The following is a 27409-nucleotide window of genomic DNA, read 5'->3' as shown; positions in this document are numbered from 1 at the left end:
GAGACTCACGGGTGCGGCAAACACGCGTGTCCTCTTCTGTCTCCCGGGTCTACGCACCAGTTCTGGGTTTCTCTCTCAGTGGCCTTGTCCGCTTCTCGACACCTTCGGAGGCGTCGATCCCATGGATGCGGAAGCGCCGATCCCGTGGATGCGGAAGCGCCGATCCCGTGGATGCGGAAGCGCCGATCCCGTGGATGCGGAAGCGCCGATCCCGTGGATGCGGAAGCGCCGATCCCGAGCTGCGTCCGACGTGACGAGGCCGGAAGAACGCCTGAGGGCGGAGCTGAGCGGCGCCGTGAGTGACCGTCGTCCCCTCCCACGCGGAACTTCTCCTCTCGGAGCCCGGCTGCTGGAGGGAAGCGGCGGGGCGGCAGCTGGGGGCCTGGCTGCTGCCGCCGGAGCGGGGGGCTGTGGGGAACCGAAGGACGGTCTCGGGACCAAGAAGAAACCTGACCTGAGCTGCCTCCCTCGTGCCCCCGAGCACGTGAATGACACCGTCCGGAGCGCTGGTCCCGGCGCTGTGGGACAGGCGGCAGCTTGCTCGGCCGCTCGCTGACACCGCGCCCCGCCCCGTGCTCTGTCCTGGTGGCACAGTTGACGCCACGGCTTTGGGCACACGACACAGATCCGTGTGTTGTGCTTTGTTGTGTGACCGCCGTTCGCTAACAGTTCCCGGAACCTCCCTGGATTCACCCGACGTCCTGTCAGACGGCGGCTTCTTAGTCCGAGCTCACCACGCGTGACGGGACTGTGTCTCCTCGCCGCGGGCGCCGCCGGCAACTCGCAGACTGCGGCCGCCCGCCAGCCAGTGAACAACTTGGTGGTGACCTGCCGGTTGTGGGCCATGACGGGCATGGTCGGGACTCGTTCTCAGTGATCTCGCCTGAACACTTGCGGGATGGTGACGCGGCCAGGGACGAAAGCAGAGACACTGAGAGAGACACGTGGGGGTGCGGCGCGCCGTGGACGGCGATTATCCGGGGACACTGCGGTTCGGAGGGCTGGGGCTGGAGGTGGTGCCGGCAGTCGTTCAAATCACTATCAAACGAGAGTTTTGAAGTTACTTTTCCTGTGGTCTTCTAAAGTACTCAGCTACCCAGATTGAAGTTGAGAGTTACCGTTTGTTAAGAAAAAACAATTATTTCATTCCAGCAGTACAAGAGAAAATCAGATTTCTGGAAGGTGTTCTGAATATTGCTTTGGCAGAAAAAAAGCAGAGACCAGAGTCTGGAAAAGAAGGAGGAAATGGAATTTTTTTTCCAATGTAAATTTTGTTTCAAGATGGTAGTTTACACTTCTTTTAGGAAGGGAAAGTGAATTTTAGGGGATTAAAGTTGCCTCTTTGAATATAACCCCTGAAGAAAAGTTTTTTTACAGTTAAAGACTAAAGATGAAAAAAAAAGACTCAAAAAATATTTTTTTACAGTCAACAGGAAGGAAAATGAGACACTTCTGAGGGCAACAACCATAATCTAACTTATCTAGGTAAAGGAGTATTCTCATTTTTCGAGTATTTTGCATCTTTTGTCCACAAATGTGTACTTGTAAAAAATATATAATCAAAATAATGATGACATCGTCACTTTGGTGAACAGAGTTCATTATTTCCTTTTTAAGTGAGGATCTTGCCTCACGATCCTGTGTGAGACATGATTGATCGAGTTATAGAGCCGTAGAGGAGTGCATGTGTTTTAGAATGAGGTAACAGAGAACTTCAAGTAAGACCAAAGATGATTAACTATAATGTGACCGCGAAAGTTTAGAATGAGTCGGTCCTTTCTACACTATGGATATCCACCAGAAGATTCAGGAGCCCTCTGGGGAGTTTGTGTGTGTCTTACTGTCCCCGCTGGAAAGGCCATTTATGAGCGTGCATTTACACGCCTGAGGCCTTTCCCGTGGACTGCTCCACTCTCATTTCGTGTCCATCGCCTGGTGTTCTGTGTCTGTGATGGAACAGTAGGACTGTCCTCGATCAAGGTCCCAAAGCAAGTCACTTTCAGAGCTCTGGGATTAGTGCTTAGAATTCTTGATTCTGTTCTTAAACAGGTGTGCCCTAATTTGAGAAAATCTGGTATACAAAACCATCAACTCACAAAATAGATAAATTAAGGAGTGATTACTTTCATTTCAAAAGGATTTGCTTCAGGATACCTTAGAATAAGCGTGTCTGAAGAGTGTAACATGTCCAAAAGGCCTTCTGGATTATTAGTAAGCGAGAGGGCTCATTTTCCCACCCTCTCGTTAACCAAGTTAATGACGTGCATATGTTTGAGCCTGTAGCCATTTCATTCATGCGTTCACTTCTGCACGAAATTATTAGTACTGTTACTCAGTGACTCTTTCATGAGCATTCTCTGTGTGTTGAATACACAAAAGTCACAGCCCTTGTCCTTAAGGCATTTACAGATGACAAGAGTGAATCAGACGTCAAGTAAATGTTTGACAGTGGAAGCAAGCTGGCCTGTTAGGAGACCGTGGGGTTAAACAAAGTGAGAGGGTGAGCTGTGGCCATAGGGTAGCCTCCTGGCAACTTTAAAGGGAATTGTAGCACGACTAGGGCAGCTTAGAAAATTAACTAAGAGTTTGCCCAAAGCAGTTGATCTTTGGATACATTGTTTCTTCAGTGCCGAACAGGAAGGCTAAGACTTTAGAACCAGGTTATCCAGACATATAAAAGGTAAAAACTGTCTGCATTGTCACTACAACAGGGGGTCGTTAGGTACATATGAAATATGACATCTTTTAACAATGGAAGTACTGTGTAAGGGCTTCATTATAGGATGATGAAGATGATGAGTGCCTCCAATTTGGCTGGAGACTTTTAGACATTTTACGGGCATTACCTCATTTATTCCGTCCAGTATACTGAATGGAGGCCTTTACGGACACCGAGATATTTTCACTAACTGCTGGGATTTATGTTGCTCCTATAGAAGAGAAAATCTTTAATCTTACAAACTCTCTGTCCTATTTTATAATCTGAAGTATACCTGTATATACTAAGATGAGTTAGGCCCATGGAGATGTTAATTTCAAGGTCACCTCACCTCACTGTAGCTACATCTTAAGCCAGAAATTGCTGCTGCTGCCTCCACTGCTGCCATCACCACTGACTGTCACAGAATCTGGGGCCTCAGGCACGGAGTCTGGCCACCACAACGCCTCCAAACACTCACGTGTCCCACCTTGTCAGCCAGAGGCAACGTCAGCAGGTAGATGGCCTGTGTCCAGTTCTGCCTTCCAGATCTCATTGGTGGGACGTAATTGACTTCAAGAACTTGAGCGGAAAGAGTGTCGAGAGAACGTAATGTTGTGGATTTCTAACCTGCATCTGGAAGGAGGGTGGAATTAGGGCTGAGAGAGCCGCTGTATGGAATCCACTCGATCTTACTTATGTTGCTTATTCTGAACCCTTTGTTAGGAACATGAACTCCTTGAGAAGAGGGTGAAAAACTTCTGAGCCAGAACATTTGAAGGGAATAGCACATGTTCTCATTCTTGAGCTAGGAAAGAGGTTCGTGACTTTGAAACCCGGAAGAGGTGGAAGTGACTGGGTTATTTCAGGTGCAGGTGGAGAAACAAGCAGGAGTCACAGCTGCTGGCCTTTCTGGAGCGCATCACTCACTTTAGATGTTCCGTTGCAGAAAGCAGCTCAGGCAGGGAATGGCATGCTTCAGCTTGGTTCTGTAGCCTCAGCCCGACTGCTTTGTGGAGGATCGAGGAGACAGCATAAACCAGGAAGAGAGAACTCCAAGAAGTCAGTAGTCTAGGTGACAGAACATGGTGACAGAATGGAGGAAAGGAGAAAGACTGATGTGGACTGTATTTCAGCCTTGTATTGACAGGACTTTATAATAACTTGGGTGCTGAAGGTGCCAGGAATGGTCCCAGCTGTTTCACTGTTTCGTTCCTTTAGTGGAGTTTCTGAGTGTTGAGCCCCGCTTCTTAGGAGAGTCAAGGAAGATTGCATCGCAGTTCTTTATCAGGATGACGTAGACTGTGGGGAGCACTTCTTTTTGGGGGAGAGATGGAGAATGCCTCTCCCGTTTCTTAGTAGTAATAGGACTATACTCGAAGGTTAAATCTCCTAAGTGTAGCTTTTCTCTTAGGAGAAAAACAGAAAACAGGAAAATATTCATCAAAAATTTTATCATTTTCCTCTGTACTAACATGTATGTTCACAGACATCATACAAATGAGTCCTTGTGGGTAAACCATAAAGTAATTTACATACACGTGAGCAAGGAGATTTGCCCAACTATTTAAAAGAGAATGAAGGGATCATCATTTTTATTTGAAAATAACACCTGTGTCAGCCAGTGCCTATCGTAGGCTAAAGTAGCAAACAGCTCAGCAAGAGGAAATGATGACTATGGCATGTGGCCTTTGAAGCCTAGTGCAAGAGACAGGGTTGAATTGTCTGAATGTTTCACCTGAAATCCCATTTAATTATCACCCTCTTTAGATTCTATAAATTCACATTACATCTATTTTCTACTTAATGAAAAGTGAGGTACAAGGCCTGTCAAGAGTTCACAAGCCAGGTGTTTTAATGATTCCTCATATTTAAGCAAATCATGTGGTCTCCAGAGCTAGTAAGATAAGTGTATTTACTGTGAATTCTGACAGCTCACTCAATGAGATTAATATATAAGTAGTTGAGTTTAATTTTGTGATGATGCTTTCAGAGAACCTGTTCTCCGAAACGCATAGGTTCTAGAAGGATCCTTAGACTTATAGAAAGTAGCCTTTGAATCTCTTTTGTGGTTCCCTTTTCTGCTCCTGATTCCCCCCAGTGTTCCATTGTCCTGTTTTAGCTGTAAGTTAGTCTGATACTGCTCATCTCCCAGGAATATGAAACTAACTGCGTTACTTAATACAAAGTTTCATGCAAATTGAAAAGCTGCTTGGGGGTCCGCTTCGGTGGGATGTTTCCGAAGTATGAGGGAATTCAAGCCGAGCCCTTAGCATGTGCTTTTTACTCTTGTAGGACTCCTTGGCTAAAAGCATAACTACTTGATGCTTGAATGATGGCACTTGCTTCTCTGGCCTTTAATATTAAGTTCTGTTACTGTTGTTCTCTGTGAAATGAGGACAACAGTAATAGGACTTTCTGTTTTGCTTCACAGTTTTGTGGCTAACGGAAGTGATCCTAGTTCCTCTTTAATATTTATCCACTTGTCTATGTCATTGCCAACATTGTTGCCCTATAGCTTGAGAGGACTTTTTCCTTGGAATTTTTTGGAAATTAGACTGATGACCAGGTGTAATTATCCACCATGTGCCACTAATTACATGAATATATTCTACAGTTGATCATTAAGTCATCTTTTTTTTAATTAACATATATATTATTTGTTTCAGGGGTACAGGTCTATGAATCATCAGTCTTACACACTTCACAGCACTCACCATAGCACATACCCTCCCCAGTGTCCATCACCCAGGCACCCCAACCCTGCCACCCCCGTCCCCTCCAGCAACCCTCAGTTTGTTTCCTGAGATTAAGAGTCTCTTATGGTTTGTCTCTCTCCCCGGTCCCATCTTGTTTCATTTTTCCCTCCTTTCCCCCCATGAATCCCTCACCCTGCCTCTCAAATTCCTCATATCAGGGAGATCATTTGATAATTGTCTTTCTCTGATTGACTTATTTCACTCTAGCTCCATCCATGTCCTTGCAAATGGCAAGATTTTGGGTTTTTTGATGGCTGCATAGTATTCATGTGTGTGTGTGTGTGTGTGTATACCACATCTTTTTCCATTCATCTGTGGATGGACATTTAGTTCTTTCCATAGTTTGGCTTTTGTGGACATTGCTGCTATAAACATTCAGGTGCACGTGCCCCTTTGGATCACTACATTTGTATCATTAGTGTAAATAACCAGTAGTGCAATTACTGGGTCGTAGGGTAGCTCTATTTTCAACTTTTTGAGGAACCTCCATACTGTTTTCCAGAGTGGCTGCACCAGCTTGCATTCCCACCAACAGTGTAGGAGGGTTCCCCTTTCTCCACATCCTCGCCAGCATCTGTCATTTCCATGGCATCAGCCATTCTGACTGGTGTGAGGTGGGACCTCACTGTGGTTTTGATTTGTATTTCCCTGATGCCGGGTGATGTTGAGCATTAAGTCACCTTTCTTAAAAGTTCTAAAAAAAAAAAACAAAAAACCAGTAAATTTCACAGATCTCTTCCCAATCCATTTTTTAAGTGGAGGGTCATTTTCAATCTTGCATATCTGTTTTGCATTATACAGAACTGAAACAGTATGACTTTCTGAGGAAGCAATTTGTTTTCTTTGTTCAGACATATTTTATGAGTCTGATAGACTTATAATTCAATAAATAAAAATATTTATAATGGACACAATAATAGAATAATTATATAAAGTTTCTCTAATTTGTTTTTAGTATTTAGCTAATCACCATCCCCCTTAGTGCATTTTTTCCAGGTCTTAGATATAGAGGTCATTCTTTAAGCCAGGATTCTTCTCCCACTGCAAGATTAACCTAGCAGAACTTTCAGTACTTCTGATGAGAGTATAATAACCAAGAATTTGATTTGAGGGTGCTCAGCAGGCCAGGCTGTAGTGGCAGATGGATGCGACAGGAATTTGGTAGAGTCTGAAAGACTACTGACCTTCTAAGTGCAGTGTGGGGCTTTAGAGAGTCTTATTTTCTCAGCAGAACCTGTCACTTATTAAAACTGCAGTAATTAAAAAAAAATTATGGTAGGAAAATTGTGTGTTGGTATTTTATGTTGCTTTTATATATATCTGATATTCACTTCTGCTTCATTAAGGGAAATGTTTGGTGGGATGGTTTTCACTGTAGTGTACAAGGAACAGGAGAGTATGAATCTATCAGAAACAATTAGAGAGCCTCGTGGTGGGTATTAAGGAGGGCACGTATTGCATGGAGCACTGGGTGTGGTGCATAAACAATGAATTCTGATACACTGAAAAGAAGTTAAAAAAAAAAAAAGAAAAACAATTAGAGAAAATCTACCACAAAATACTGCGGGAGAATGATCTGTGGAAGATTCTTCTGGGTTTTCATTTTCAGTGTTTCAGTATTTTTTACTTTTATAGGCATATAGAAATTTTACAGTAGTCAAAACTAAAATCAATGTATCAGTACTTTTTCAAAAAAAGATGACATGAAAACCTCAATTTTAATGAAAGAAGTTATGAAGAAAATACTTGTTCTTTAGCTTTATGCCTCATAATTATCATTAACCTAAACAAAATAATTTATGCTAGTAAAAAGACTTTATACTTTTTATGATTCGTTTACTTATAGATTGTCATCTAATCTATTTGTCTTCTTACTGGAGTTAAACATTTACTTTTATTCTAAAATTATCATTAAAAATCTTGAGAGATGTTACATATTTTTTAAAAGGTGCTTGAGGGGCTCCTGGATGGCTCAATTGGTTGTGTGTCTGACTCTTGATTTTGGCTCGGGTCATGATCTCAGGGTCTTGGGATCAAGCCCCATGCGGGGCTCTACACTCAGCAGGAAGTCGGCTTGCGATGATCTCTCTCCCTCGGCCCCTCCCCCTGCACTCTCTCTCTCTCTCTTGCTCTCTCTCTGTAAAATAACTAAATAAATCTTTTTTAAAAATCGTACGTGAGGGACGCCTGGGTGGCTCAGTTGGTTAAGCAGCTGCCTTCGGCTCAGGTCATGATCCCAGCATCCTGGGATCGAGTCCTGCATCGGGCTCCTTGCTCGGCAGGGAGCCTGCTTCTCCCTCTGCCTCTGCCTGCCACTCTGTCTGCCTGTGCTTGCTCTCTCTCTCTCTCTCTCTCTGACAAATAAATAAACAAAATCTTTAAAAAAAAAAAATCGTACGTGAATATTTGGTTGGACTATCTTTGGTGCAGAATCAAAGTATACCCTTTTTCTGTCTCTTTAAGAAGTGTCTCATCTTAATTTCTTTAAAATTCTAAGGTTATATTTATAAAACTACTGACCATTATCTATTGAATGCGACACTTTTCTAAATACTGTTATTTCTTAATTCTTACAACAACACTGTAGTTAAGTCCTATTTTTATCACTGTTTTACAAATTAGAACAGTAAAGCGGGCACAGGGAGGTTGAGTAACACAGCATGGTTATGGTTACACAGCTAGTAAGTGACAAAGGCAAAATTCAAATCCACAGAACCTTCTCCCACAGCCCTTCCTCACTCTGTCCCAGCTCCCTGAGTAGTCATGTTGCCATTTTATGTCAGTCAACAAGTATTTAGTGAACATTTACTGTGTGTTTATAAATAAGACCTAGAATATCAGAGAAGATTTTTATTATGTTAAAGGTTGAGAGTCTAATGGGAAATTTCCAAAATAGGCAAACACACACACAAACCGTATGAAATGCAAGTCAGAGGTCTGTAATTGGAGCATAAATTCCTGTTGAAACAATGGAAAAGGGAAGATTACTCTGGGAAGAATTCAAGTTAAGTTTTGTAGAGGAGATGATGTTAGTGGGATTTAAGCTTTCAGGAAGGTGTGAATGAGGCCTGCAAGGTAGGTCTAGGCAAAATGTAATGTACCTTGGATACCACACTAAGGAGCATAGGCCATAGGAAGTGAGTAGCATGATAATGTCTGCATTGTAGGTGCAAAGTGTTAGCAGCACGAACAGTGAATTGAAGGTGGCTCAAAGGGTTTGGGGAGACAGAGAATGTCAGTAAGATACGTGTGCTTTAACATAGCAGATGGCACTGTGGATCCAGAACTGTCACAGAACCAGTGCCTAAGGAAAACAAATTAATAGAGCTAACAGTCTTTAAAATAAGAGAGTCAGTACCCTCAGAGAGATTTAAGGAATGTCAGACCCATAAAAAATAATTATAGATACTGAAAATTTTAAACACGACCAAAAGCCATAAGACACCTGGGAATAAACCTAACCAAAGAGGTAGAGGATCTATACTCTAGAAACTACAGAATACTCATGAAAGAAATTGAAGAAAACACAAAGAGATGGGAAAACATCCCAAGCTCATGGTTTGAAAGAATAAACATGAAAACGCCTGTGCTGCCCAGAGCAATCTACATCGTCAGTGCCATCCTGACCAAAAAACAATTGGCATTTTTCAGAGAACTGAAACAAACAGTCCTAAAATTTGTATGGAACCAGAAAAGACCCCAAATTGCCAGGGGAATGCTGAAAAAGATAACCAAAGCTGGGAGCATCATGTTGCCTGATTTCATGCTGTATTACAAAGCTGTGATCACCAAGACAGCATGGTACCGGCACAAAAAAGACACATAGATCAGTGAAATAGAATAGAGACTCCAAAAATGGACCCTAAGCTCTATGGTCAACTAGTCTTTGACAAATCAGAAAAAAATATCCAATGGGAAAAAGACAATCTCTTTAGTAAGTAGTGCTGGGAAAATTGGACAGCCGCATGCAGAAGAATGAAACTGGACTATTCACTTACACCACACAGAAAGATAAACTCGAAATGGATGAAAGACCTCAACGTGAGGCAGGCATCCATCAGAATCCTAGAGGAGAACATAGGCAGTGACCTCTTCGACATTGGCCACAGCAACTTCTTTCAAGACATGTTTCTAAAGGGAAAGGAAACAAAAGCAACAATTAACTTTTGAGACTTCATCAAAATAAAAAGCTTCTGCACAGCAAAGAAAACAGTCAGCAAAGCTAAGAGGCAACCCATGGAATAGGAGAAGATATTCGCAAATGACATTATCACAGAAAGGACTAGTATCCAAGACCGTAAAGAACTTCTCAAACTCAACACCCAATTTTTGAAGTTTAAAAATAGCAGATTAGTAGAGTTGCACCATGGACCCAGTTTAAAAACAAATCAGTTTTAAATAAATATCAGGTAACAGATCAAACAGAGGAATTCTCCCAGAATATAATACAAAAAGACAGTTAGATGGAAAGTACATAAGAAAAGAAAGAGGGAAGATAGAACCAGAAGTTTCAACATTTATTTCATAGAAATAGCGAAAGGAAAGAAGGCGTCACATGGAGGAGAGAAAACAGTGCAAGAGATAGAAGCCAACTAAAGAGTAGCTCTTCACACTGAAGTGGACGATAGTCAACAGACTGGAGCAGAATGACTGGCAAATGACCCAATGCCTCGCTGAAGGAAGAATGCAAAACCTTCCAGAAAAGAGAAAAAATTCATTACCTAGAAAGAATGGTAATCAGATCGCAGTGGTCTGCAACACCATATTTGTCATATATGCTGTGTATGCAGCATGCGGGGTGTGTGTGTGTGTGTGTGTGTGTGTGTGTGTGTGTGTGTGTGTGAGCAGCAGAGGCTGTGGAGGGCACTCAGATCCCATTCTCACCTTCAGGACTGAGGTGCCCATTCCCCAGCCCTGTGTTGGCAGCTCACAGTGATTCAGTAAGTCTTCCCGGTATAGACTTCTATTAAAGAAAGTCACCTTGCCCAAGGTCATGGCCCCTTCCCCGGAGTGGCCCATATCCAGTGACTTGTCAGTTTGGAGAGATCAGGGCCTCACCTGTTTGCTTCCGTTCAGGATGACTCTGAAGGTCATCGTAGCTCCAGAACTCCCTGTAGGACTGTCTGAGGTGGCTGCTGTTGCTCGTTGCACTTCAGCTTGTCCCTCTGCCCAATCCCGTGTTCCTCACTTCTCCACGAGTGTAGATCCTGAGACCACCTCCCAGTAAACTTCCTGTATGCAGCTCTCTGCCTCAGAGTTGGCGTCCCAGAGAATGCAACGTGTGACAGTATTCTTTCCAGCTGCCCTTGAGACAACTGACTAAAACTGACTGCAAAGAAAATCCCAACAAACTCCTTCAAAAGATGACCAAAGAGAACACCTTCTCTCACCACGGTGAGATATGATTATACATTAACAATGACCCCCCCTCCCCCAGCCACCACACACACACACACACACACACACACACACACACACACACACACACTCTTTAGAATTCAGGTGTTGTACATATAGTCAGTTACATGAAAGTGATTTTTTTTTTTTTTTACTATTTTTTATTTATTTATTTGAGAGAGAGACAGTGAGAGAGAGCATGAGCGAGGAGGTCAGAGAGAGAAGCAGACTCCCCGTGGAGCTGGGAGCCCGATGCGGGACTCGATCCCGGGACTCCAGGATCATGACCTGAGCCGAAGGCAGTCATCCAACCAACTGAGCCACCCAGGCGTCCCTGAAAGTGATATTTTAATGAAGATGGTGAATGCCAAATAAAGTAGGTGCAGGAAAGTCTCATGAAACAGCGCACTCAAATGGAATCCTTTTCAAGTGTTTTCCTCCTATCCGAAATTTAAGAAAAGGCACATAAGTACTCATCCTCATGATTTTACAGAGTACGTCTTTCCGGAATGCCAGCTTACCACCACGTAAGTAATGCATTTGTAACTGACATTTGATGCAACCTTATAAAGGAAGACTTAAGTAATTAAATAAACACACACCTTTGAAATGTGCCAGAGGGGCAGAATGATAGGTGTGAATACTGCTCAACATTTTTGCACCAGAAGGTGCAGCCGCCATATCACTTGGTGACTGTCATATCCATAGAGCTGACCATTCAGGACTTTGGCCTCCCAGTCTGCGATCCTCTGTTCCCCAGTACTCTTGACCTCCATGTGACCTTGGCCATGGTGTCACCTTCTATACATAGCTGTCCACTTTTCCCAGCACCATTTATTGAAGAGACTGTCTTTTTTCCACTGGATATTTTTTCCTGCTTTGTCGAAGATTATTTGACCGTAGAGTTGCGGGTCCATATCTGGGTTCTCTACTCTGTTCCATTGATCTATGTGTCTGTTTTTGTGCCAGTACCATGCTGTCTTGGTGATCACAGCTTTGTAGTAAAGCTTGAAATCAGGCAACGTGATGCCCCTAGTTTTGTTTTTCTTTTTCAACATTTCCTTAGCAATTCGGGGTCTCTTCTGATTCCATACAAATTTTAGGAGTGTTTGTTCCAGCTCTTTGAAAAATGCTGTTGGAATTTTTGATCAGGATGTCATTGAAAGTATAGATTGCTCTAGGCAGCATAGACATTTTAACAATGTTTATTCTTCCGATCCAAGAGCATGGAATGGTCTTTCATCTTTCTGTGTCTTCTTCAATTTCTTTCATGAGTGTTCTGTAGTTCCTCGAGTACAGATCCATTACCTCTTTGGTTAGGTTTATTCCCAGGTATCTTATGGTTCTTGGTGCTATAGTAAATGGGATAGATTCTCTAATTTCCCTTTCTGTATTTTCATTGTTAGTGTATAAGAAAGGAACTGATTTCTGTGCACTGATTTTGTATTCTGCCACATTACTGAATTGCTGTATATAAAAAAATACTAAGGAAAACTCAGAGACAAGCTTCAGGCTAGGAAAAATATTTGCAAGATTGCAAAGTGGCAAAAAGTAGAATTCAGGTTATAAGAATAATAATCAAAAAAATAAGAATGACCCACTAGGAAATGGATGGAAGAAGACAAAAATAAGCATTTTATAAAAGCGGATGTATATGAAAGGACATTAGCCTTCTTTAGGAATCAGGGAAATGTGAACCAAAAGCACAATGAGACACCATTTCACACCCACTAGAATAGCAACATTAAAAAGTCAGCCAATAGCAAATGTGGATTTTGATGTGGGTGGTGGGAATTCTTGTGCACTGATGACTGAGGGCAAATTGTTACAAGCACTTAAAAGATGGTTTGGCAGTACTTCGTAAGATTGAATATGCGTGTGCCCTAATCCAGAGAAGACTCTTGTACACATGCATCATACTACACATTAGAATTCTTGTAGCAGAATTGTGTGTGACTTTGGGTGTGCGTGTCTATCAAAGCAAGAAGAGGAGAGAGAAGAAATGAGCTGAATGTCCATCAATAAGAAAATAGATAAAATGTGCTCAATCGCATATTGGGTTCGTATAGTAATAAAAATGAATTACAGCTGAACACAACAACATGCACAAATCGGAAAAACAGTGTTTTGAAAACTAAACAAACCAAGAAATCTTTAAATAAAATCAAGACTAATGGGTACTTCTGGGTAGAGGGAGGGGTGGGATAGAATAGAGTCTGGATGAAGTCTCACATGGGGAACTTTTAAGTGTTTGTGTTTAAGTATTTTTTTGTTTACTTAGGCTAAGTAGTGGGTACACAGGTATTTCTTCTCCTTTTAAAAAATATTCATATATATTAAATATGCTTTTTGTATATATATGTCAAAATTAAAATATAGATTTTGGAAAAGTTTCACTTAGATAAAGCTAATAAGTAGGTCATTAATACTCCCCATCTTTAATTTTTTAACGTCTTATTTCTCTTACAGTTTTGAGTTATTTGTAACCATTCTTTCCTATAATGGGAGCTGGTACTAAGCTGATGCAACTGGAGCATTTTGAAAAATCTTTTAAAATCAGGGCCATCAAACTAATTCATTTTAAATCAAGTTGTTAGGTTACAAATCTTTCACATTATAGACTAGGTTCCTGTTTTGTGTGATTTTTCCATCTGTTGATAAACAGATGTAGTTATTGTTACCCTCTAGACTTTACATGAAGCCACAAAAAAGCCTTCTGAGTGACCTGAAATGTTTCATTGCTCAAAGTTTTAATACATTCATGCTATTTCCAGAAATAATCAGTGCCATCAATGCATACATGTGTTTCATAAGCAGATAATTCAAGAGCTTCATGTAGCTGGTGTTTTCCTTATTGACACTGAATGACTGACTTTATATGTGAATGTGTATTTAATAGGAAATTGCCCGGCATTTACGCCCTGGAACCCTCCGAGCCATCTTCGGTAAAACTAAGATCCAGAATGCCGTTCACTGTACCGATCTACCGGAGGACGGCCTCTTAGAGGTAAGATAAAGAAGAGCAAACATCCTGTTTATATTTCAAACTCATCATCTCAGCAGTTCTGGTTCATAAGAAACGTTGTAATATTCTTGGATTATACTATTATTTGGCCACCTGAGGACTTCAGACTGGAACTATGACCAGGTGGTACAATGCCACATATGCCAGTCACAGAGAATTAAGGTATGTCTGTGATTGGCATATGTTGGCATATATGGGACAATATTTTAATGCATACATTTAAAAATAATTTTAAAAATGAGAAGCTATAGCACTCATTAAATAATGTGAAATTTGTTTTATTTTATTTATTTTATTTTTTAAAAGATTTTATTTATTTATTTGACAGAGAGAGATCACAAGTAGGCAGAAAGACAGGCAGAGAGAGAGGAAGGGAAGCAGGCTCCCTGCTGAGCAGAGAGCCCTATGTGGGACTTGATCCCAGGACCCTGAGATCATGACCTGAGCTGAAGGCAGCGGCTTAACCCACTGAGCCACCCAGGCGCCCTGAAATTTGTTTTAAAAACAGGTAAAAATACCATTACCAGAAGTTTCTAGTCATAAAAATACATCAACAAAATTGAGAAGTCCAATATGCAGTGCGATAACATTCAAAGTAAAAGTTACCATTTACTGACTCTTTATATGCTGGGTTCTAGCATGGTACATAAATGCTTTATATAAAGTAATTATTTTAATCTCCAAAGCAACTCGAATATGTTGGCATAAGGCTCCACACCCAGCACAGAGCACAATACAGGGCCTGAACTCATGTCCCTGAGAGCAAGACCTGAGCTGAGATCAAGAGTCAGACACTCACCTGACTGAGCCACCAGGCGCCCCAGTCTGGTTTGGTTTTTAAAGTCATTGGTAGCCCAAAAGCAAAAAAACTTTAAAGAAAAAAAATTTTTTTTAAGTTTTACAGTTTTTTTTTTAACTTTTGTATGTCAGAAGGAACTGAACTAAAATGAAGACACATGATAAATTAGTGATTCTGGCATAAATGACAGAGAAATGATGGATATCCTCAGTACATCTATCTATCTTAGAGAGTGTTATTTATGTTTTATGTCATATTTATCAATCGGTTTTTTTGCCTTTGAAGTCATACGTAGAAAGGTCTTCACCCATATTTTCCTTTCATTTTCTGACACGGAAACATTCAGTGCACCTGGAGTTCGGCAGGCCTGGGCTAGGCAGCTGTCACGACGTCGTTAAATCCTTCCGTGCTTTGATCGTTCCTTCTCATTTACTAAGTATTTGCCCGTGTCTGTTTCCGAACTTTCGGTTTTATCCCGTCGGCCTGTGCCCGCAAAGGCTATTTCTGGTATTGCACTTTATTTATACTTCGAAAAGTTTCCTTGGTTATCTTCTTAAATGTATTCCTTCTCGTGAACGTCACCTGTGTTCAGCCAGTGTTTACCCCATCCCCACCGGAGGCACGTGGGCCCGACTGACAGTATGTTTGTGAACGAGTGTGGGACTGATGCGGCTGTCCCGGTGACCTCCCTCCTGTGTTGGTGGACGCCTCGCCTTTCATGCGAGCACAGAGTCTCTTTTCCGTGGGGCTTGGACGCAGAGCATTGCATTTGTTCCCATCAGTGTTTTATCTTGTTGCCATGGAGAATGAGTGTGTTAACTCCAGTGAGGTTTTCTGCTATGAGCCAGGGTGCTAATGTGGTAAACAGGCAATAATGTGGGAGTGTCATCCTACCAAACTGTGAACTCTGGTATGAATTTTGACATACTTGTGAACTATAAAATTGTAACAAACTTCATTTTTTAATTACCCAAAGTAGTACGTTTATTTAAAATTTTCACCTGTTTTATAAATATTCACTTCACCTTATAATAGTTTCAGATCTGTAGGGCAGGTTTGAGTACAGACTGTTGTTCAGTGAGACCAAAATGTTAATCAAGAAGTTTATGTCCATGAAAAATGTGATCAAGGTATGCCCTTGATTGTGTTTGTACAACTTGGAGTGGATTACTACCACCTGTAGTTTACAAAGCCATTTGCTAAATGATTAAAATCTTTCTAACCTAACTGCACAGGAGATTTAATTGTAAGTTAATGACTGTGTGGTTTAGAGAATTAACCAAAAACCAGAAGTTGGGGCTTCAGCAGCCTCCTTTCATGTGGCTGGGGACTCATAATTGATACGACCTTGGATAAGCGACTTTTTCTTTCCATGCCTCACTTTTATCAGCAAAATAGAATAAAGAATTCTGATGTAACCAAGGGATGTTCTTCCCATTGAGATTAACAATTTGTGGATTGTTACATGGCTTTAAATGGTAAAGTATCATAAAAGCACTTAGAAGCCAGAGCAGTTATCTGTCTGTAGGTCTTTAAGGTTAAATTCAGAGTGATGTGGAAAGACAAGCTTTCTGATCAGGAAAGCACTCTATGCGGCTACTCATTAAGGGAACATCTTCGATGTAGGGTGATCATAACATGTATTGTCTAATCGAGGACCTTTTTTTTTTTTTTAAAAAGATTTTATTTATTTATTTGACAGAGAGAGAGATCACAGGTAGGCAGAGAGGCAGACAGAGAGAGGGGAAATCAGGCTCCCTGCTAAGCAGAGAGCCCAATGCGGGGCTCGATCCCAGGACCCCGAGATCATGACCTGAACCGAAGGCAGAGGCTTAACCCACTGAGCCACCCAGGCGCCCCAAATCGAGGACCTTTTTGAAAGGCAGTTCCAATCAGAGAAGATGCTAGGACAAAAGGCATAAACCAGAACTCTCATTGGCACACTGGGATTGTAGGCTTTCTGTATACGTGGGTGCCAGGGAAATGGGAAGAGTTTGCTTCTCCTTATCTCTTCCTCATGGGACGTTTACTGAACTGAGTTTATTTGTGTCATGTATAAACCTTAGAAGGTCTATACAATTCATACTTTTTCATACTTTCAATTCATACTTTGTCACCTTCTGTTTCAGGTACTTATTCGTAGCAAATGATTATAGTATGTATTACTTGCTGACATTGTGATAGGACTTCAGAATCAAAAGGAGACGTATCTCCTATCCTCATTGAGCTCACAATAAGTTTCAGAGGTCAAGTATCTTAGCATGAATATAGAATCTGCTGTATTTGGATGCTCCTAATTGTGACATACCCATTTTTGTGATTGTAGGAATAAATGACAGCATCTGTGGTATGAGACATTCTATGATGTTATTTTACTGGTAATATTCCTGATTAGTAGTAACTCTAAAGATCTTAAATTCAAACTTTTTAAAGAAAGCATTAATGGCAAAATGTATAGCTAAACTAGTAATCAAAGAAGTACTGGTTTTTTACTACGGGCAAATAATTTTTTTTATTATGTTTTAAATTAACAAAAAATGTATTATTTGCCCTAAGGGTAGAGGTCTGTGAGTCATCAGGTAAACACTTCATAGCACTCACCATAGCACATACCCTCCCCAATGTCCATAATCCAATCATCCTATTCCTACCCACCACCCGCAGTAACCCTCAGTTGTTTTGTGAGATTGAGAGTCTCTTATGGTTTGTCTCCCTCCCCATCCCATCTCATTTAGTTTGTTCCTTCCATACCCTCCACAACCCCGCACCCTGCCTCTCAAATTCCTCATATCAGAGAGATCATATGATAATTGTCTTTCTCTGATTGACTTATTTTGCTCAGCATAATATCCTCTAGTTCCATCCATGTTGTTGCAAATGGCAAGATTTTGTGTGTTTTGATGGCTGCATAGTATTCCATTGTATATATATACCACATCTTCTTTATCCATTCATCTGTTGATGGACATCTGGGCTCTTTCCATAGTTTGGCTATTGTGGACATTGCTGCTATGAACTTTTGGGTGCACATGCTCCTTCGGATCACTACATTTTTATCTTTAGGGTTAATACCCAGTGGTGCAATCGCTGGGTTATAGGGTAGCTCTGTTTTCAACTTTTTGAGGAACCTCCATATTGTTTTCCAAAGTGGCTGCACCAGCTTGCATTCCCACGACAGTGTAGGAGGGTTCCCCTTTCTCCACATCCTTGCCAGCATCTGTCATTTCCTGACTTGTTAATTTTAGCCATTCTGACTGGTGTGAAGTGGTATCTCACTGTGGTTTTTTTGTTGTTGTTGTTGTTTTTGTTTTTTTGTTTTTTTAAGATTTTATTTATTTGACAGAGAGAGACACAGTGAGAGAGGGAACACTAACAGGGGGAATGGAAGAGGGAGAAGCAGGCTTCCCGCTGAGCAGAGAGCCCGATGCGGGGCTCGATCCCAGGACCAGGATCATGACGTGAGCCGAAGGCAGACGCTTAACGACTGAGCCACCCAGGCGCCCCTCACTGTGGTTTTGATTTGTATCTCCCTGATGCCGAGTGATATGGAGCACTTTTTCATGTGTCTGTGGCCATCTGGATGTCTTCTTTGCTGAGATGTCTGTTCATGTCCTCTGCCCATTTCTTGGCTGGATTATTTGTTCTTTGATAAGTTTGGTAAGATTTTGGATACTAGAAGGACAAAGAATTTTTTAAGTATCACTGTCCACTGCTGGTAAAGTTACAGTTAAACAGCTTTACCCTTATATTGCTATTGGTAGCTGCATGGAAACAGGTATGCAAGCCATGGGTTTTTCCCATTTGTTCCAGAATTCTGCTTCTTATAATCTAACCAAAGGGGGAGGTGGCAGCAGGACTGCAAAATAGAAAGTTATCTGCACAGATGTTCATTGAAAGAGTATGTAGGGTAATTAAAATCGGAAATAACATGCATGTCAAAGGTGTATCTGATGATCCCTCCTCTGAGAAGGCTTTTTTGATACCTGTGGTCTGCATCAGAGGTCCTTCCGTATGTGTGTTTGCTTAGCATTTTGCTTCCTTTTAACACAGTAGCATAGCCAAGAGCTGACACAGCTCTGCTCCAGGCGCAAGTTACTCATTTCATCGAGCCAGGTTTCCTCCTTCCATAAGATGAACTGCCTGGCCTATCAGATGGCATGGTGCCCAACACTGAGTGATGACTCAACAAGAGATAGCAATTATTATTATTACCGCCCATTGTCTTTTGCCCATATATATGTCCCCATAAGACTGTCTTGCCCAGCCCATAGAAGCTCCTCCATTAATCATTTTTGAGGAAAAAGAGGGAAGGGTTTTGTGAGATAAATTATGGTTCATGCACTCCGTGCAGAAGTATGTAACCTTTTTTTTTTAATTTTTTATTTTTTTATTTTCAGCGTAACAGTATTCATTGTTTTTGCACCACACCCAGTGCTCCATGCAATCCGTGCCCTCTCTAATACCCACCACCTGGTTCCCCCAACCTCCCACCCCCGCCCCTTCAAAACCCTCAGATTGTTTTTCAGAGTCCATAGTCTCTCATGGTTCACCTCCCCTTCCAATTTCCCTCAACTCCCTTCTCCTCTCCATCTCCCTATGTCCTCCATGTTATTCCTTATGCTCCACAAATAAGTGAAACCATATGATGATTGACTCTCTCTGCTTGACTTATTTCACTCAGCATAATCTCCTCCAGTCCCGTCCATGTTGCTACAAAAGTTGGGTATTCATCCTTTCTGATGGAGGCATCATACTCCATAGTGTATATGGACCACATCTTCCTTATCCATTTTAAATGATGGTGGAGACTTCAGCAATGGAGTCCGGCCTTGGTTGCATACAGGAATTGCCTAGACCATTTTTAAAATACCAATGCCCAGAGCTATCCTTAGAGATTCTAATGATTTTTCTTTTGAAATAACTTCAAACTTACAGAAAATTTGCAAATAGAGTAAAAAAAAAAATTCAGGACCATTTGGGATTAAGCTGCCACCATAATGCCCCATATCTCTGAGTACTTCAGTGTATATATTTTTTTAACATAAAGGGGCATTTGCTACACAACCACATTATGAGCATCCAGATTAGGAAATGAACATGGATACATTGCCACCATAAAAATTTAAACTCCATTCAAATACCTCCCCTTGTCTCCATAATGTGTTTTAGTAGCAGAAGAATCGAGGTCAGAATCCCTCATTGCATTTCATTCTCTGCTTAGTTTCTTTCAATGTAGAACTTCCCTCTGATTTTCCTTGACTTTCGGGGCCCTGATACTTTTGACGATAATAGGCAGAGATTCTAATATAATTGGCCCATTTAAACCTTTGCTCACCAGAAGTTTTTCTAGATGGTTTCTGTGTACATTTCTAACAAGACACCAACACGCTGACTTTGCTAAACAGCATATAGAGCTCATAGAAGAGTCGTTTGTTGGCTCCCCATTGTCCATGCCGCTGTGTGAGGTCTGGGACCCAGCGTCGTCCTTGCTGCCCCCCCTCCGCTTCCCGAGCCCGCTGCTCCCACGCGTCACTGACGGCACTTCCCAGTTCTACTCTCTCCTTCCTTCACCTTCCCAGAGCCGCTGCGCTGCTCATGTTGCTTCCACAGTCCGTTCCCAGGACCGTCGTTTTTCTGATTATCTTCGTGGGAACTACTAACACGTCACATGTATGGAAATTGAAATTCCCAAAGTTGCCAAATAGGTAGACAGTAGAAAATATGTTTGAATTTTGAATTCTGCTCATCAGAATGACACATCATTCGTTCATTCAGATAGTTACACTTTTTAGCATTAAAAACAGTGCTGGGGACGCAGCAGCGAACAGGTACATGCAGCCCCCGCGCTCACGGAGCTTACCTTTCAGGAGGTAGCGGTCGTGGTCATTGTTTTTTAGAATCATGAAAATATGGATCCTCCCTCTGTTTTGGTTTTCCCAATGTTCTGTAAATTGGTTATATCACTTTTGTGATTATAAAATAAGAATGTTGACTGTTTATAAAATAGGGGCACCAGTGTGGCTCAGAGTTGGGCATCAGACTCTTGATTTCAGCTCAGGCCATCATTCTCAGGGCTGTGACATGAAGCCCGGTGTAGGGCTCCACACTCAGCTCCTTGAGGTTCGCTCTCACCCTCTCCTTCTGCCCCTCCCCACCCCTGCACATCCTCTCTCTTGCTAAAATAAATAAACAGGTCTTTTAAAACATTTATAAAATATTTCATTATAGATACAAATAGTCAAGTAAAACAAATCTAAAATTGGATATATAATTATTTCTGCGTTAATTCTTGTTCTGGTATACTCTGGAAGAGAATTAATCAAGCGTTAACCAGAAATAAACAAGGTGTAGGAGTAAGTTAATTGGACAGGCCTGGATTTCTTGGCTGTGGTTAGCATGGGTCTCTGCACACACTGACTCTTATAATTTATCTTTAGTTTTAGTTTGTATCTCAAAGGAAGAGTTATGGTTTTTACTAGTACATTGTCAAAGAGAGAACAACTTGTTCAAAGACAAGAGCAAACAGCTTTCTCTAAGGGATTTAAAAATAGTTTGGTAAGGCTGAGACTTTGACCTTGAGGTGCATAATGACGAGATAAGGCTAAGAAAGTCATCAAGGGCCTTATAAAATCATGTTGAGACATCTGAACTTTATCCAGGGGGCAAGAAGAATCCAAATAAATGTTTTACACGGGGGAATAGCACAGTCATCTGTGTCTCAGGCATCACTCTGCTGCAGGATGGAGAAGAGATCAAGGGGGTTGGGGAGGATGAGGGGAGACAGTCAGTCTGGAGGGAGAGAGACCAGGTAGAAGGCTATGGAGGTAATTTAGGGGAAGATTCTGGTAGCCTGAACGGATGTGATAGTAGGAATAGCTCAAAGCACTGAGCTTCAGAAGACATTTAGGGGGCTGAACTGATAGCCTCGGAGAGTAGTTGGATGTGGAGGGTAACCTGTGGCAATGAGACGAGATTAACTCCCTTCTCCAAGTGAAGATGATGGAGGCTACTGTCGTTGTCTGTGATACCCAAATTTCTGAAAACCAGAGTTCTTCCATAAATTTGATGGCAAAGCCTAAGCCTAACCAGATCTTATGTATAATTTTTCTACAACCTACATAGTGTGATTGTTCACACTGCTTGGAAGTATTAAGCTATGAGAGTATGTGTGGGAGATTCCCCTGGCTCCTGGTACAACACAGAACACATGTACTGTGTATACTCAGTGACTTCTCTGTAATAGGGAGCATGGACACCCTATTACCAGCCCAAGCTCCAAAATATCTGCCGCCAGGAGTTTGAATAAAGGATAGTGGAGAAGGTTTGAAACAGCCATGGAGAAAGAGCTGATCACAAAATACAGATTTCTGGGTGATATTTGGGACTCCGCTGATTTGAGATACTATGTGTATCATGAACTGACTGTTTTCCTCGTGTGCACGTGGAATGAGCAGCGTGAAGGTTTGGCAGGTGGGCGCATGACGCAAGACCACTGAGGAGGTTCGCGAGTCATGCGTCATGGAAGATACGGTGGGAGGAGGTGCTGGAATAAAAGAAAGTCCCAGGGACTGGAAGCCTTTCTGAGGCTTATGGACTGGGTCCCGGAACACCTGAGGTGGAAGCTGTGGTGAGGCCAGACTTGTCTCAATTCAGAACATCAGAGGAGGAGCTCCTCGTGGATGGTAAGGTTCAGGGTGTGGCCATGGAAGAGGGGACCAGCATGGAATGGAAATCACCAGAGATGTGGAGCCTTTAGTGATGAGTGAAATTAAAGTCCCTGGGGTCATGGCTGGGAGTGGAGAGGAGAATGGTGATCCAAAGCCTAAAGTTTTTTTTTTGTTTTTTTTTTTTTAAGATTTTATTTATTTATTTATTTGACAGATCACAAGTAGGCAGAGAGGCAGACAGAAAGAGAGAGGGAAGCAGGCTCCCCGCTGAGCAGAGAGCCCGATGTGAGACTCGATCCCAGGACCCCGAGATCATGACCCGAGCCAAAGGCAGAGGCTTAATCCACTGAGCCACCCAGGTGCCTCTAAAGCCTAAAGGTTTCAGCGAAAGTAGAGTTAGTGAACCTGTGGTGTGACAGCAACAAGGAGAAATGAGTATCTAGCCAGATGGCAGAGGTCAGAGTCCACTTCCTACTTCTACAGTCCTGGCTAGAGACCCTTCACCCACGGCCCCAAAGACGTGATGCCTTCAGGGATATCCAGGTTTCATTTAAGGCTGGGAGGCCTAGTGAAGAAGTTCAAGTTTCAAGGGAGTTTACTTTGAGCCTGAGGGGCTGGAGGAAGCAAGGACAGTGAGAGGCTGATGGAGGGAAGAGAGACCCCAGAGCCACGGGAGAGTAAAATGAGGAGGGTAAGTAGGTGACCAGAATGGCCTCCGTCATGGCGGGTGGGATGTTACCAGTGAGTAGTTGCTTTTCTGCCCCATAGGTAGCGGTTTGAATTGGGCAGTCGGCCTGGTAGAGCAGCTCCACAGCCTCTAGAACCCAGGCTCCGCCATTTCATCCTCACAGACAGTCTTAGCGGGTTGCCTTGTGGCCCCCGCGTGGTTTTGGAGCTACATTGATCAGGTGATTCTGATACAGACCATTAAACTCGCATTTGGAAACTGCTGTACGTTTTGGAGAAAAGTTGGCTGTGGTTCTGCTTTTGAGGAAACCTAGACCCTGTCAGTGGGCCGGCCAAAAGGTTATCTTGCTTCCAGGCCCTAGAATTGGAAACCACGGTAACCTCTGGGATCTGAAGGGATCTGTAGCCCTCTCGAGGATTCAGCTGCCACCAAGCGTTACCTCCAGGGCAGGCCAGCCTCTGACTGGGGGGCTCTGAGGCCTCTTGGGAAGGAGCCAGTCATGACCTGGTTGATTACCTGGATTTCTTGGTGGACATCTCTGTGTTGAGGCTGCCACACAACCTCTCCGGGAATGACTAGAGGCCTGGCTGTCTGTGTGTGTGTGTGTGTGTGTGTGTGTGTGTGTGTGTGTGTATACACACACACACACGTATTAATGCGTTTTAGGGCTGACAAGGACGGAGGCCTTGGGTCTCTCATGCTGAAAACAGTCTTCGTCAGGTTCTTCAGCTCTGCACTCACCACTTAACAGGGACATGTGATGCACGGGTGTGCAAGGGACTGAGCCATATCTCTCCCTGCTGCTGACTGTGTAAGTGCCTTGAGGGTCTGGACCTCTCAGACTTTAGAATCTCTAGCCCCTGCCTAGCATACCACAAGCTTTTAGTCAATGTCTGTTATTGGGGGAGCATTTCATGAATGAGGACAACGTGCTTCCATCCCCCTTCTTTTTCCATACAGCTGAGATGTCATACCCTGATGAGGTGAGCCCCACTTTCAAGTGCCACATCCCACTACTTCCCCCATTTACCAGTTGTTGGAAAAGTCTACTGCTTGTGTCCCTGCTGGCTGTGTGCAGCTAAAACCTGAGCTCTGTGTGTGCAGAAAGCTGATGGTTTGCACAGACTTTTTGTCCTCTCAAAGGTAGTAGTTTGAGAGTCTCTCCATTAACCTTAAAAATATCCTGAAAATATAATTAGTGTTAGGCCATCAAATTCTAATTCTTTATGGCCCAATTAGTAGTGAAGAATTGATATTTTCTCAGATAAAGGAATCTTGGACTAAGGAGCAATTTCCGCTTCCTGCTGTCGTGTCACGTGGAGAGCTCCTCCCGCTAGAGTGCTTTGATTACTTTACCCCAGGTGGTCCACACACTGCCTAAGAAAGGGACCCTCCTGTTTCCCCGTTTAGCGTAGGTAGGAATTTAGTCTTCTGTTCACGGCAGTAATGGATCTCTACTTATAAAGTCCTAGAAAAACTTACTCCCAGTAGTCATAGTAACTGTTCACTTCACGGAAATGTCTCCACCCACGAGCGCTGTGATATCCAGGTGGTCACTGTCGTGACTGTCACTGTTGCATTCCACCCGGGAGGTTTTCAGGCCCGTAGGTCCCTCCCGTTCTCAGATACAGCCCCGGCTCCAGCTTTCTTCGCGTTGGTTATCTTCAATCTAGGTGACAAGCCTTATGGACTTAAGTATTTAGTGTGATTGATCCCACTTTATTTTTTTATTGAGGTGCACTTACCTTACAATGTCTTACTAGATTCACGTGTACACATACATTACTCCATGCTCACCACATGGAGCTGCTACCATCTGTCACCATACGACCTTATCACGGTGTCATTGACTATCATCCCTGTGCTGTACGTTTCATCTCCGTGACTTATTTTATAGCTGGAAGTTTCTACCTCTGAATTCCCCAGTTTTTTGTCCTTTCTCAAACCCACAACCTTCTCGCAACCACCAGTCTGTTGTCTGATTTAAGAGTGTTTGGTTTTGGTTTGTGTGTTTTGTTTTTTAGATTCCACATGTAAGTGAAATCACATGGTATTTGTCTTTCTTTGTCTGACTTAGTTCACTAGCATTATGCCCTCTGGGTCCATGCATGTTGTAGCAAATGGCATGATCTCATTCTTTTCTGTGGCACTGTAGCAGGTCACTGTTTAAAGATGCCACCTCTTCTTTCTCCGTTTATGTGTCGACGGACACTTCAGTTCTTCGATATCTCGACTATTGCCAGTAACGCTGCCGTAAACACAGGGCACATCTATCTTTTCCATTTACTGTTTTTGTTTCCTTCGGGTAGATGCCCAGTGGCGGAATTACTGGATCATATGGTATTTCTGTTTTTAATTTTTTGAGGAACCTCCATATCGTTTTCCACAGTGGCTGTGCCGATTTGCATTCCCACCAACAGTGTGGGAGGTTCCCTTTTTCCCACATCCTCGCCAACACCCGTTCTTTCTTGTCTTTTCGACACTCGCCATTCTGACAACTGTGAGATCTCACTGTGGTTTGATTTGTATTTCCCTGATGATCAGTGATGTCGAGCACCTTTTTGTGTGTCCGTTGGCCATGTGGATGTCTTCTTTGGGAAAAATGTCTCTTCGGGTCCTCTGCCTGTTTTAATCAGATTGTTTGTGGGTTTTTTGGTGTTGACTTGCAGAAGTTGTTTATATATTGTGGGTATGAACCCCTTTATTGGCTATATCATAGCAAATGCCTTCTTCCATTCAATAGATTACCTTTTTTGTTGATGGTTTCGTTTGCTGTGCAAAAGTATTCTATTTTGGTATAATCCCAGTAGTTTACTTTTGCATTTGTTTCCCTTGCCTGAGGAGACATATCTATTAAAAAACAAATGTTGCTATGTCCAATGTCAGCAAAATCACTGCCTATGTTCTTTTCTAGGATTTTTATGGTTTCAGATCTCACACGTAGTCTAATCCATTTGAGTTTATTTTTCTGTCTTTTTTTTTTTTTAAGATTTTATTTATTTATCTGACAGACAGAGATCACAAGTAGGGAGAGAGGCAGGCAGAGAGAGAGGGAGAAACAGGCTTCCTGCTGAACAGAGAGCCCGATGTGGGGCTCTATCCCAGGACCCTGAGATCATGACCTGAGCCGAAGGCAGAGGCTTTAACCCACTGAGCCACCCAGGTGCCCCCCATTTGAGTTTATTTTTCTGTGTGTTGGAAGAAGGTGGTCCAGTTTTGCAAATAGCTGTCCTGTTTTTAAACCCCTTTGCTAAAAAGACTCTCTTTTCCCCGTTGTTTATTCTTGTCTCGTCTGTGATAGATTAATTGAGCACATGAACATGGGTCTATTTCTAGGCTCCCTACCTGTTCTCTTGACCCCTGTGTCTACGTGTGTGCCAGTAGCACACTGCTTCTAGGTTCCCTACCTGTTCTCTTGACCCCTGTGTGTACGTGTGTGCCAGTAGCACACTGCTTCTAGGCTCCCTACTGTTCTCTTGACCCCTGTGTCTTGACCCCTGAGCACTGCTTTGATTGCTGTGGCTCTTGAAATCTGCGCTTACGATTACTGCAGCTTTGACCCTCATTCTCTAAATTGCTTTGGCTATTCAAGGTATTTTGTGTTTCCATATAGATTTTAGGATTACTTGTTCCAATTCTGTGAAGAATGTTGTGGGTATTTTGATAGGGAGCATATTGAATCTGTACATTGCTTTGGGTAGTGTTGATATTTTAATGATATTAATTCATTCCATGAACATGGTATATCTTTCCATTTGTCGTGTCATCTTCAGTTTTAATATTTTCAATATTTTATAGTTTTCAGGGTACCAGTCTTTCTCCTCCTTGATTAAGTTTATTCCTAGGTATTTTATTATTTTTGGTGCAAATTTAAATGGCATTGTATTCTTCATTTCTCTTACTCCTATTTTGTTACTAGTTAGAAACCACAGATTTCTACATATTAACTTTCTATCATGTAACTTTACTGAATTCATTTATCAGACCTGATAGTGTTCTGGTAGAGTATTTCAGATTTTCTATGTATAGTAACATGTTATCTGAAAACCGTGAGTGTTACTTCTCCCTTACCAATTTGGATACTTTTAATTTCTTTTTATTGTCCTGATCGCTGCATGTAGGATTTCTAGTACCTGTTGAATAAAAGTGGTGAGAGTGGACCTCCTTAAAAGAAAAAGCTTTCAGTTTTTTACCATTGAGTAACGTTAGCTGTGGGTTTATGTTGAGGCATGTTCCCTTTAAACCCACTTTGTTCAGTTTTTATCATGAATGGATGTTGTATTTTGTGAAATGTTTTTTCTGCACTTATTAATATGATCACATGCTTTTTATCGTTTCTCTTATGAAAGTGATGTATCACACTGATTTATGAATAT

At 42.2% G+C, this 27409-nt stretch overlaps 1 protein-coding gene across 1 annotated transcript in view; it reads left to right on the top strand.

Annotated features, from left to right (window-relative positions):
- The window catches only part of LOC111150876 (NME/NM23 family member 7), a 272144-nt gene that overhangs the window by 200904 nt on the left and 43831 nt on the right, over window positions 1-27409 (top strand). Inside the window, exon 11 of the mRNA XM_022508544.1 lies at window positions 13754-13861. Within this exon, the coding sequence (XP_022364252.1) occupies window positions 13754-13861 (108 nt within the window). The remainder of the gene's footprint in view (window positions 1-13753; window positions 13862-27409) is intronic.

The sequence above is a fragment of the Enhydra lutris genome, unplaced genomic scaffold, assembly GCF_002288905.1.
Source record: "Enhydra lutris kenyoni isolate GAN:26980312 unplaced genomic scaffold, ASM228890v2 scaffoldscaffold24, whole genome shotgun sequence".
Taxonomy (NCBI): domain Eukaryota; kingdom Metazoa; phylum Chordata; class Mammalia; order Carnivora; family Mustelidae; genus Enhydra; species Enhydra lutris.
The sequence above is the reverse complement of the archived record's forward strand: the minus strand, read 5'-3'. Positions and strand labels throughout refer to the sequence as shown.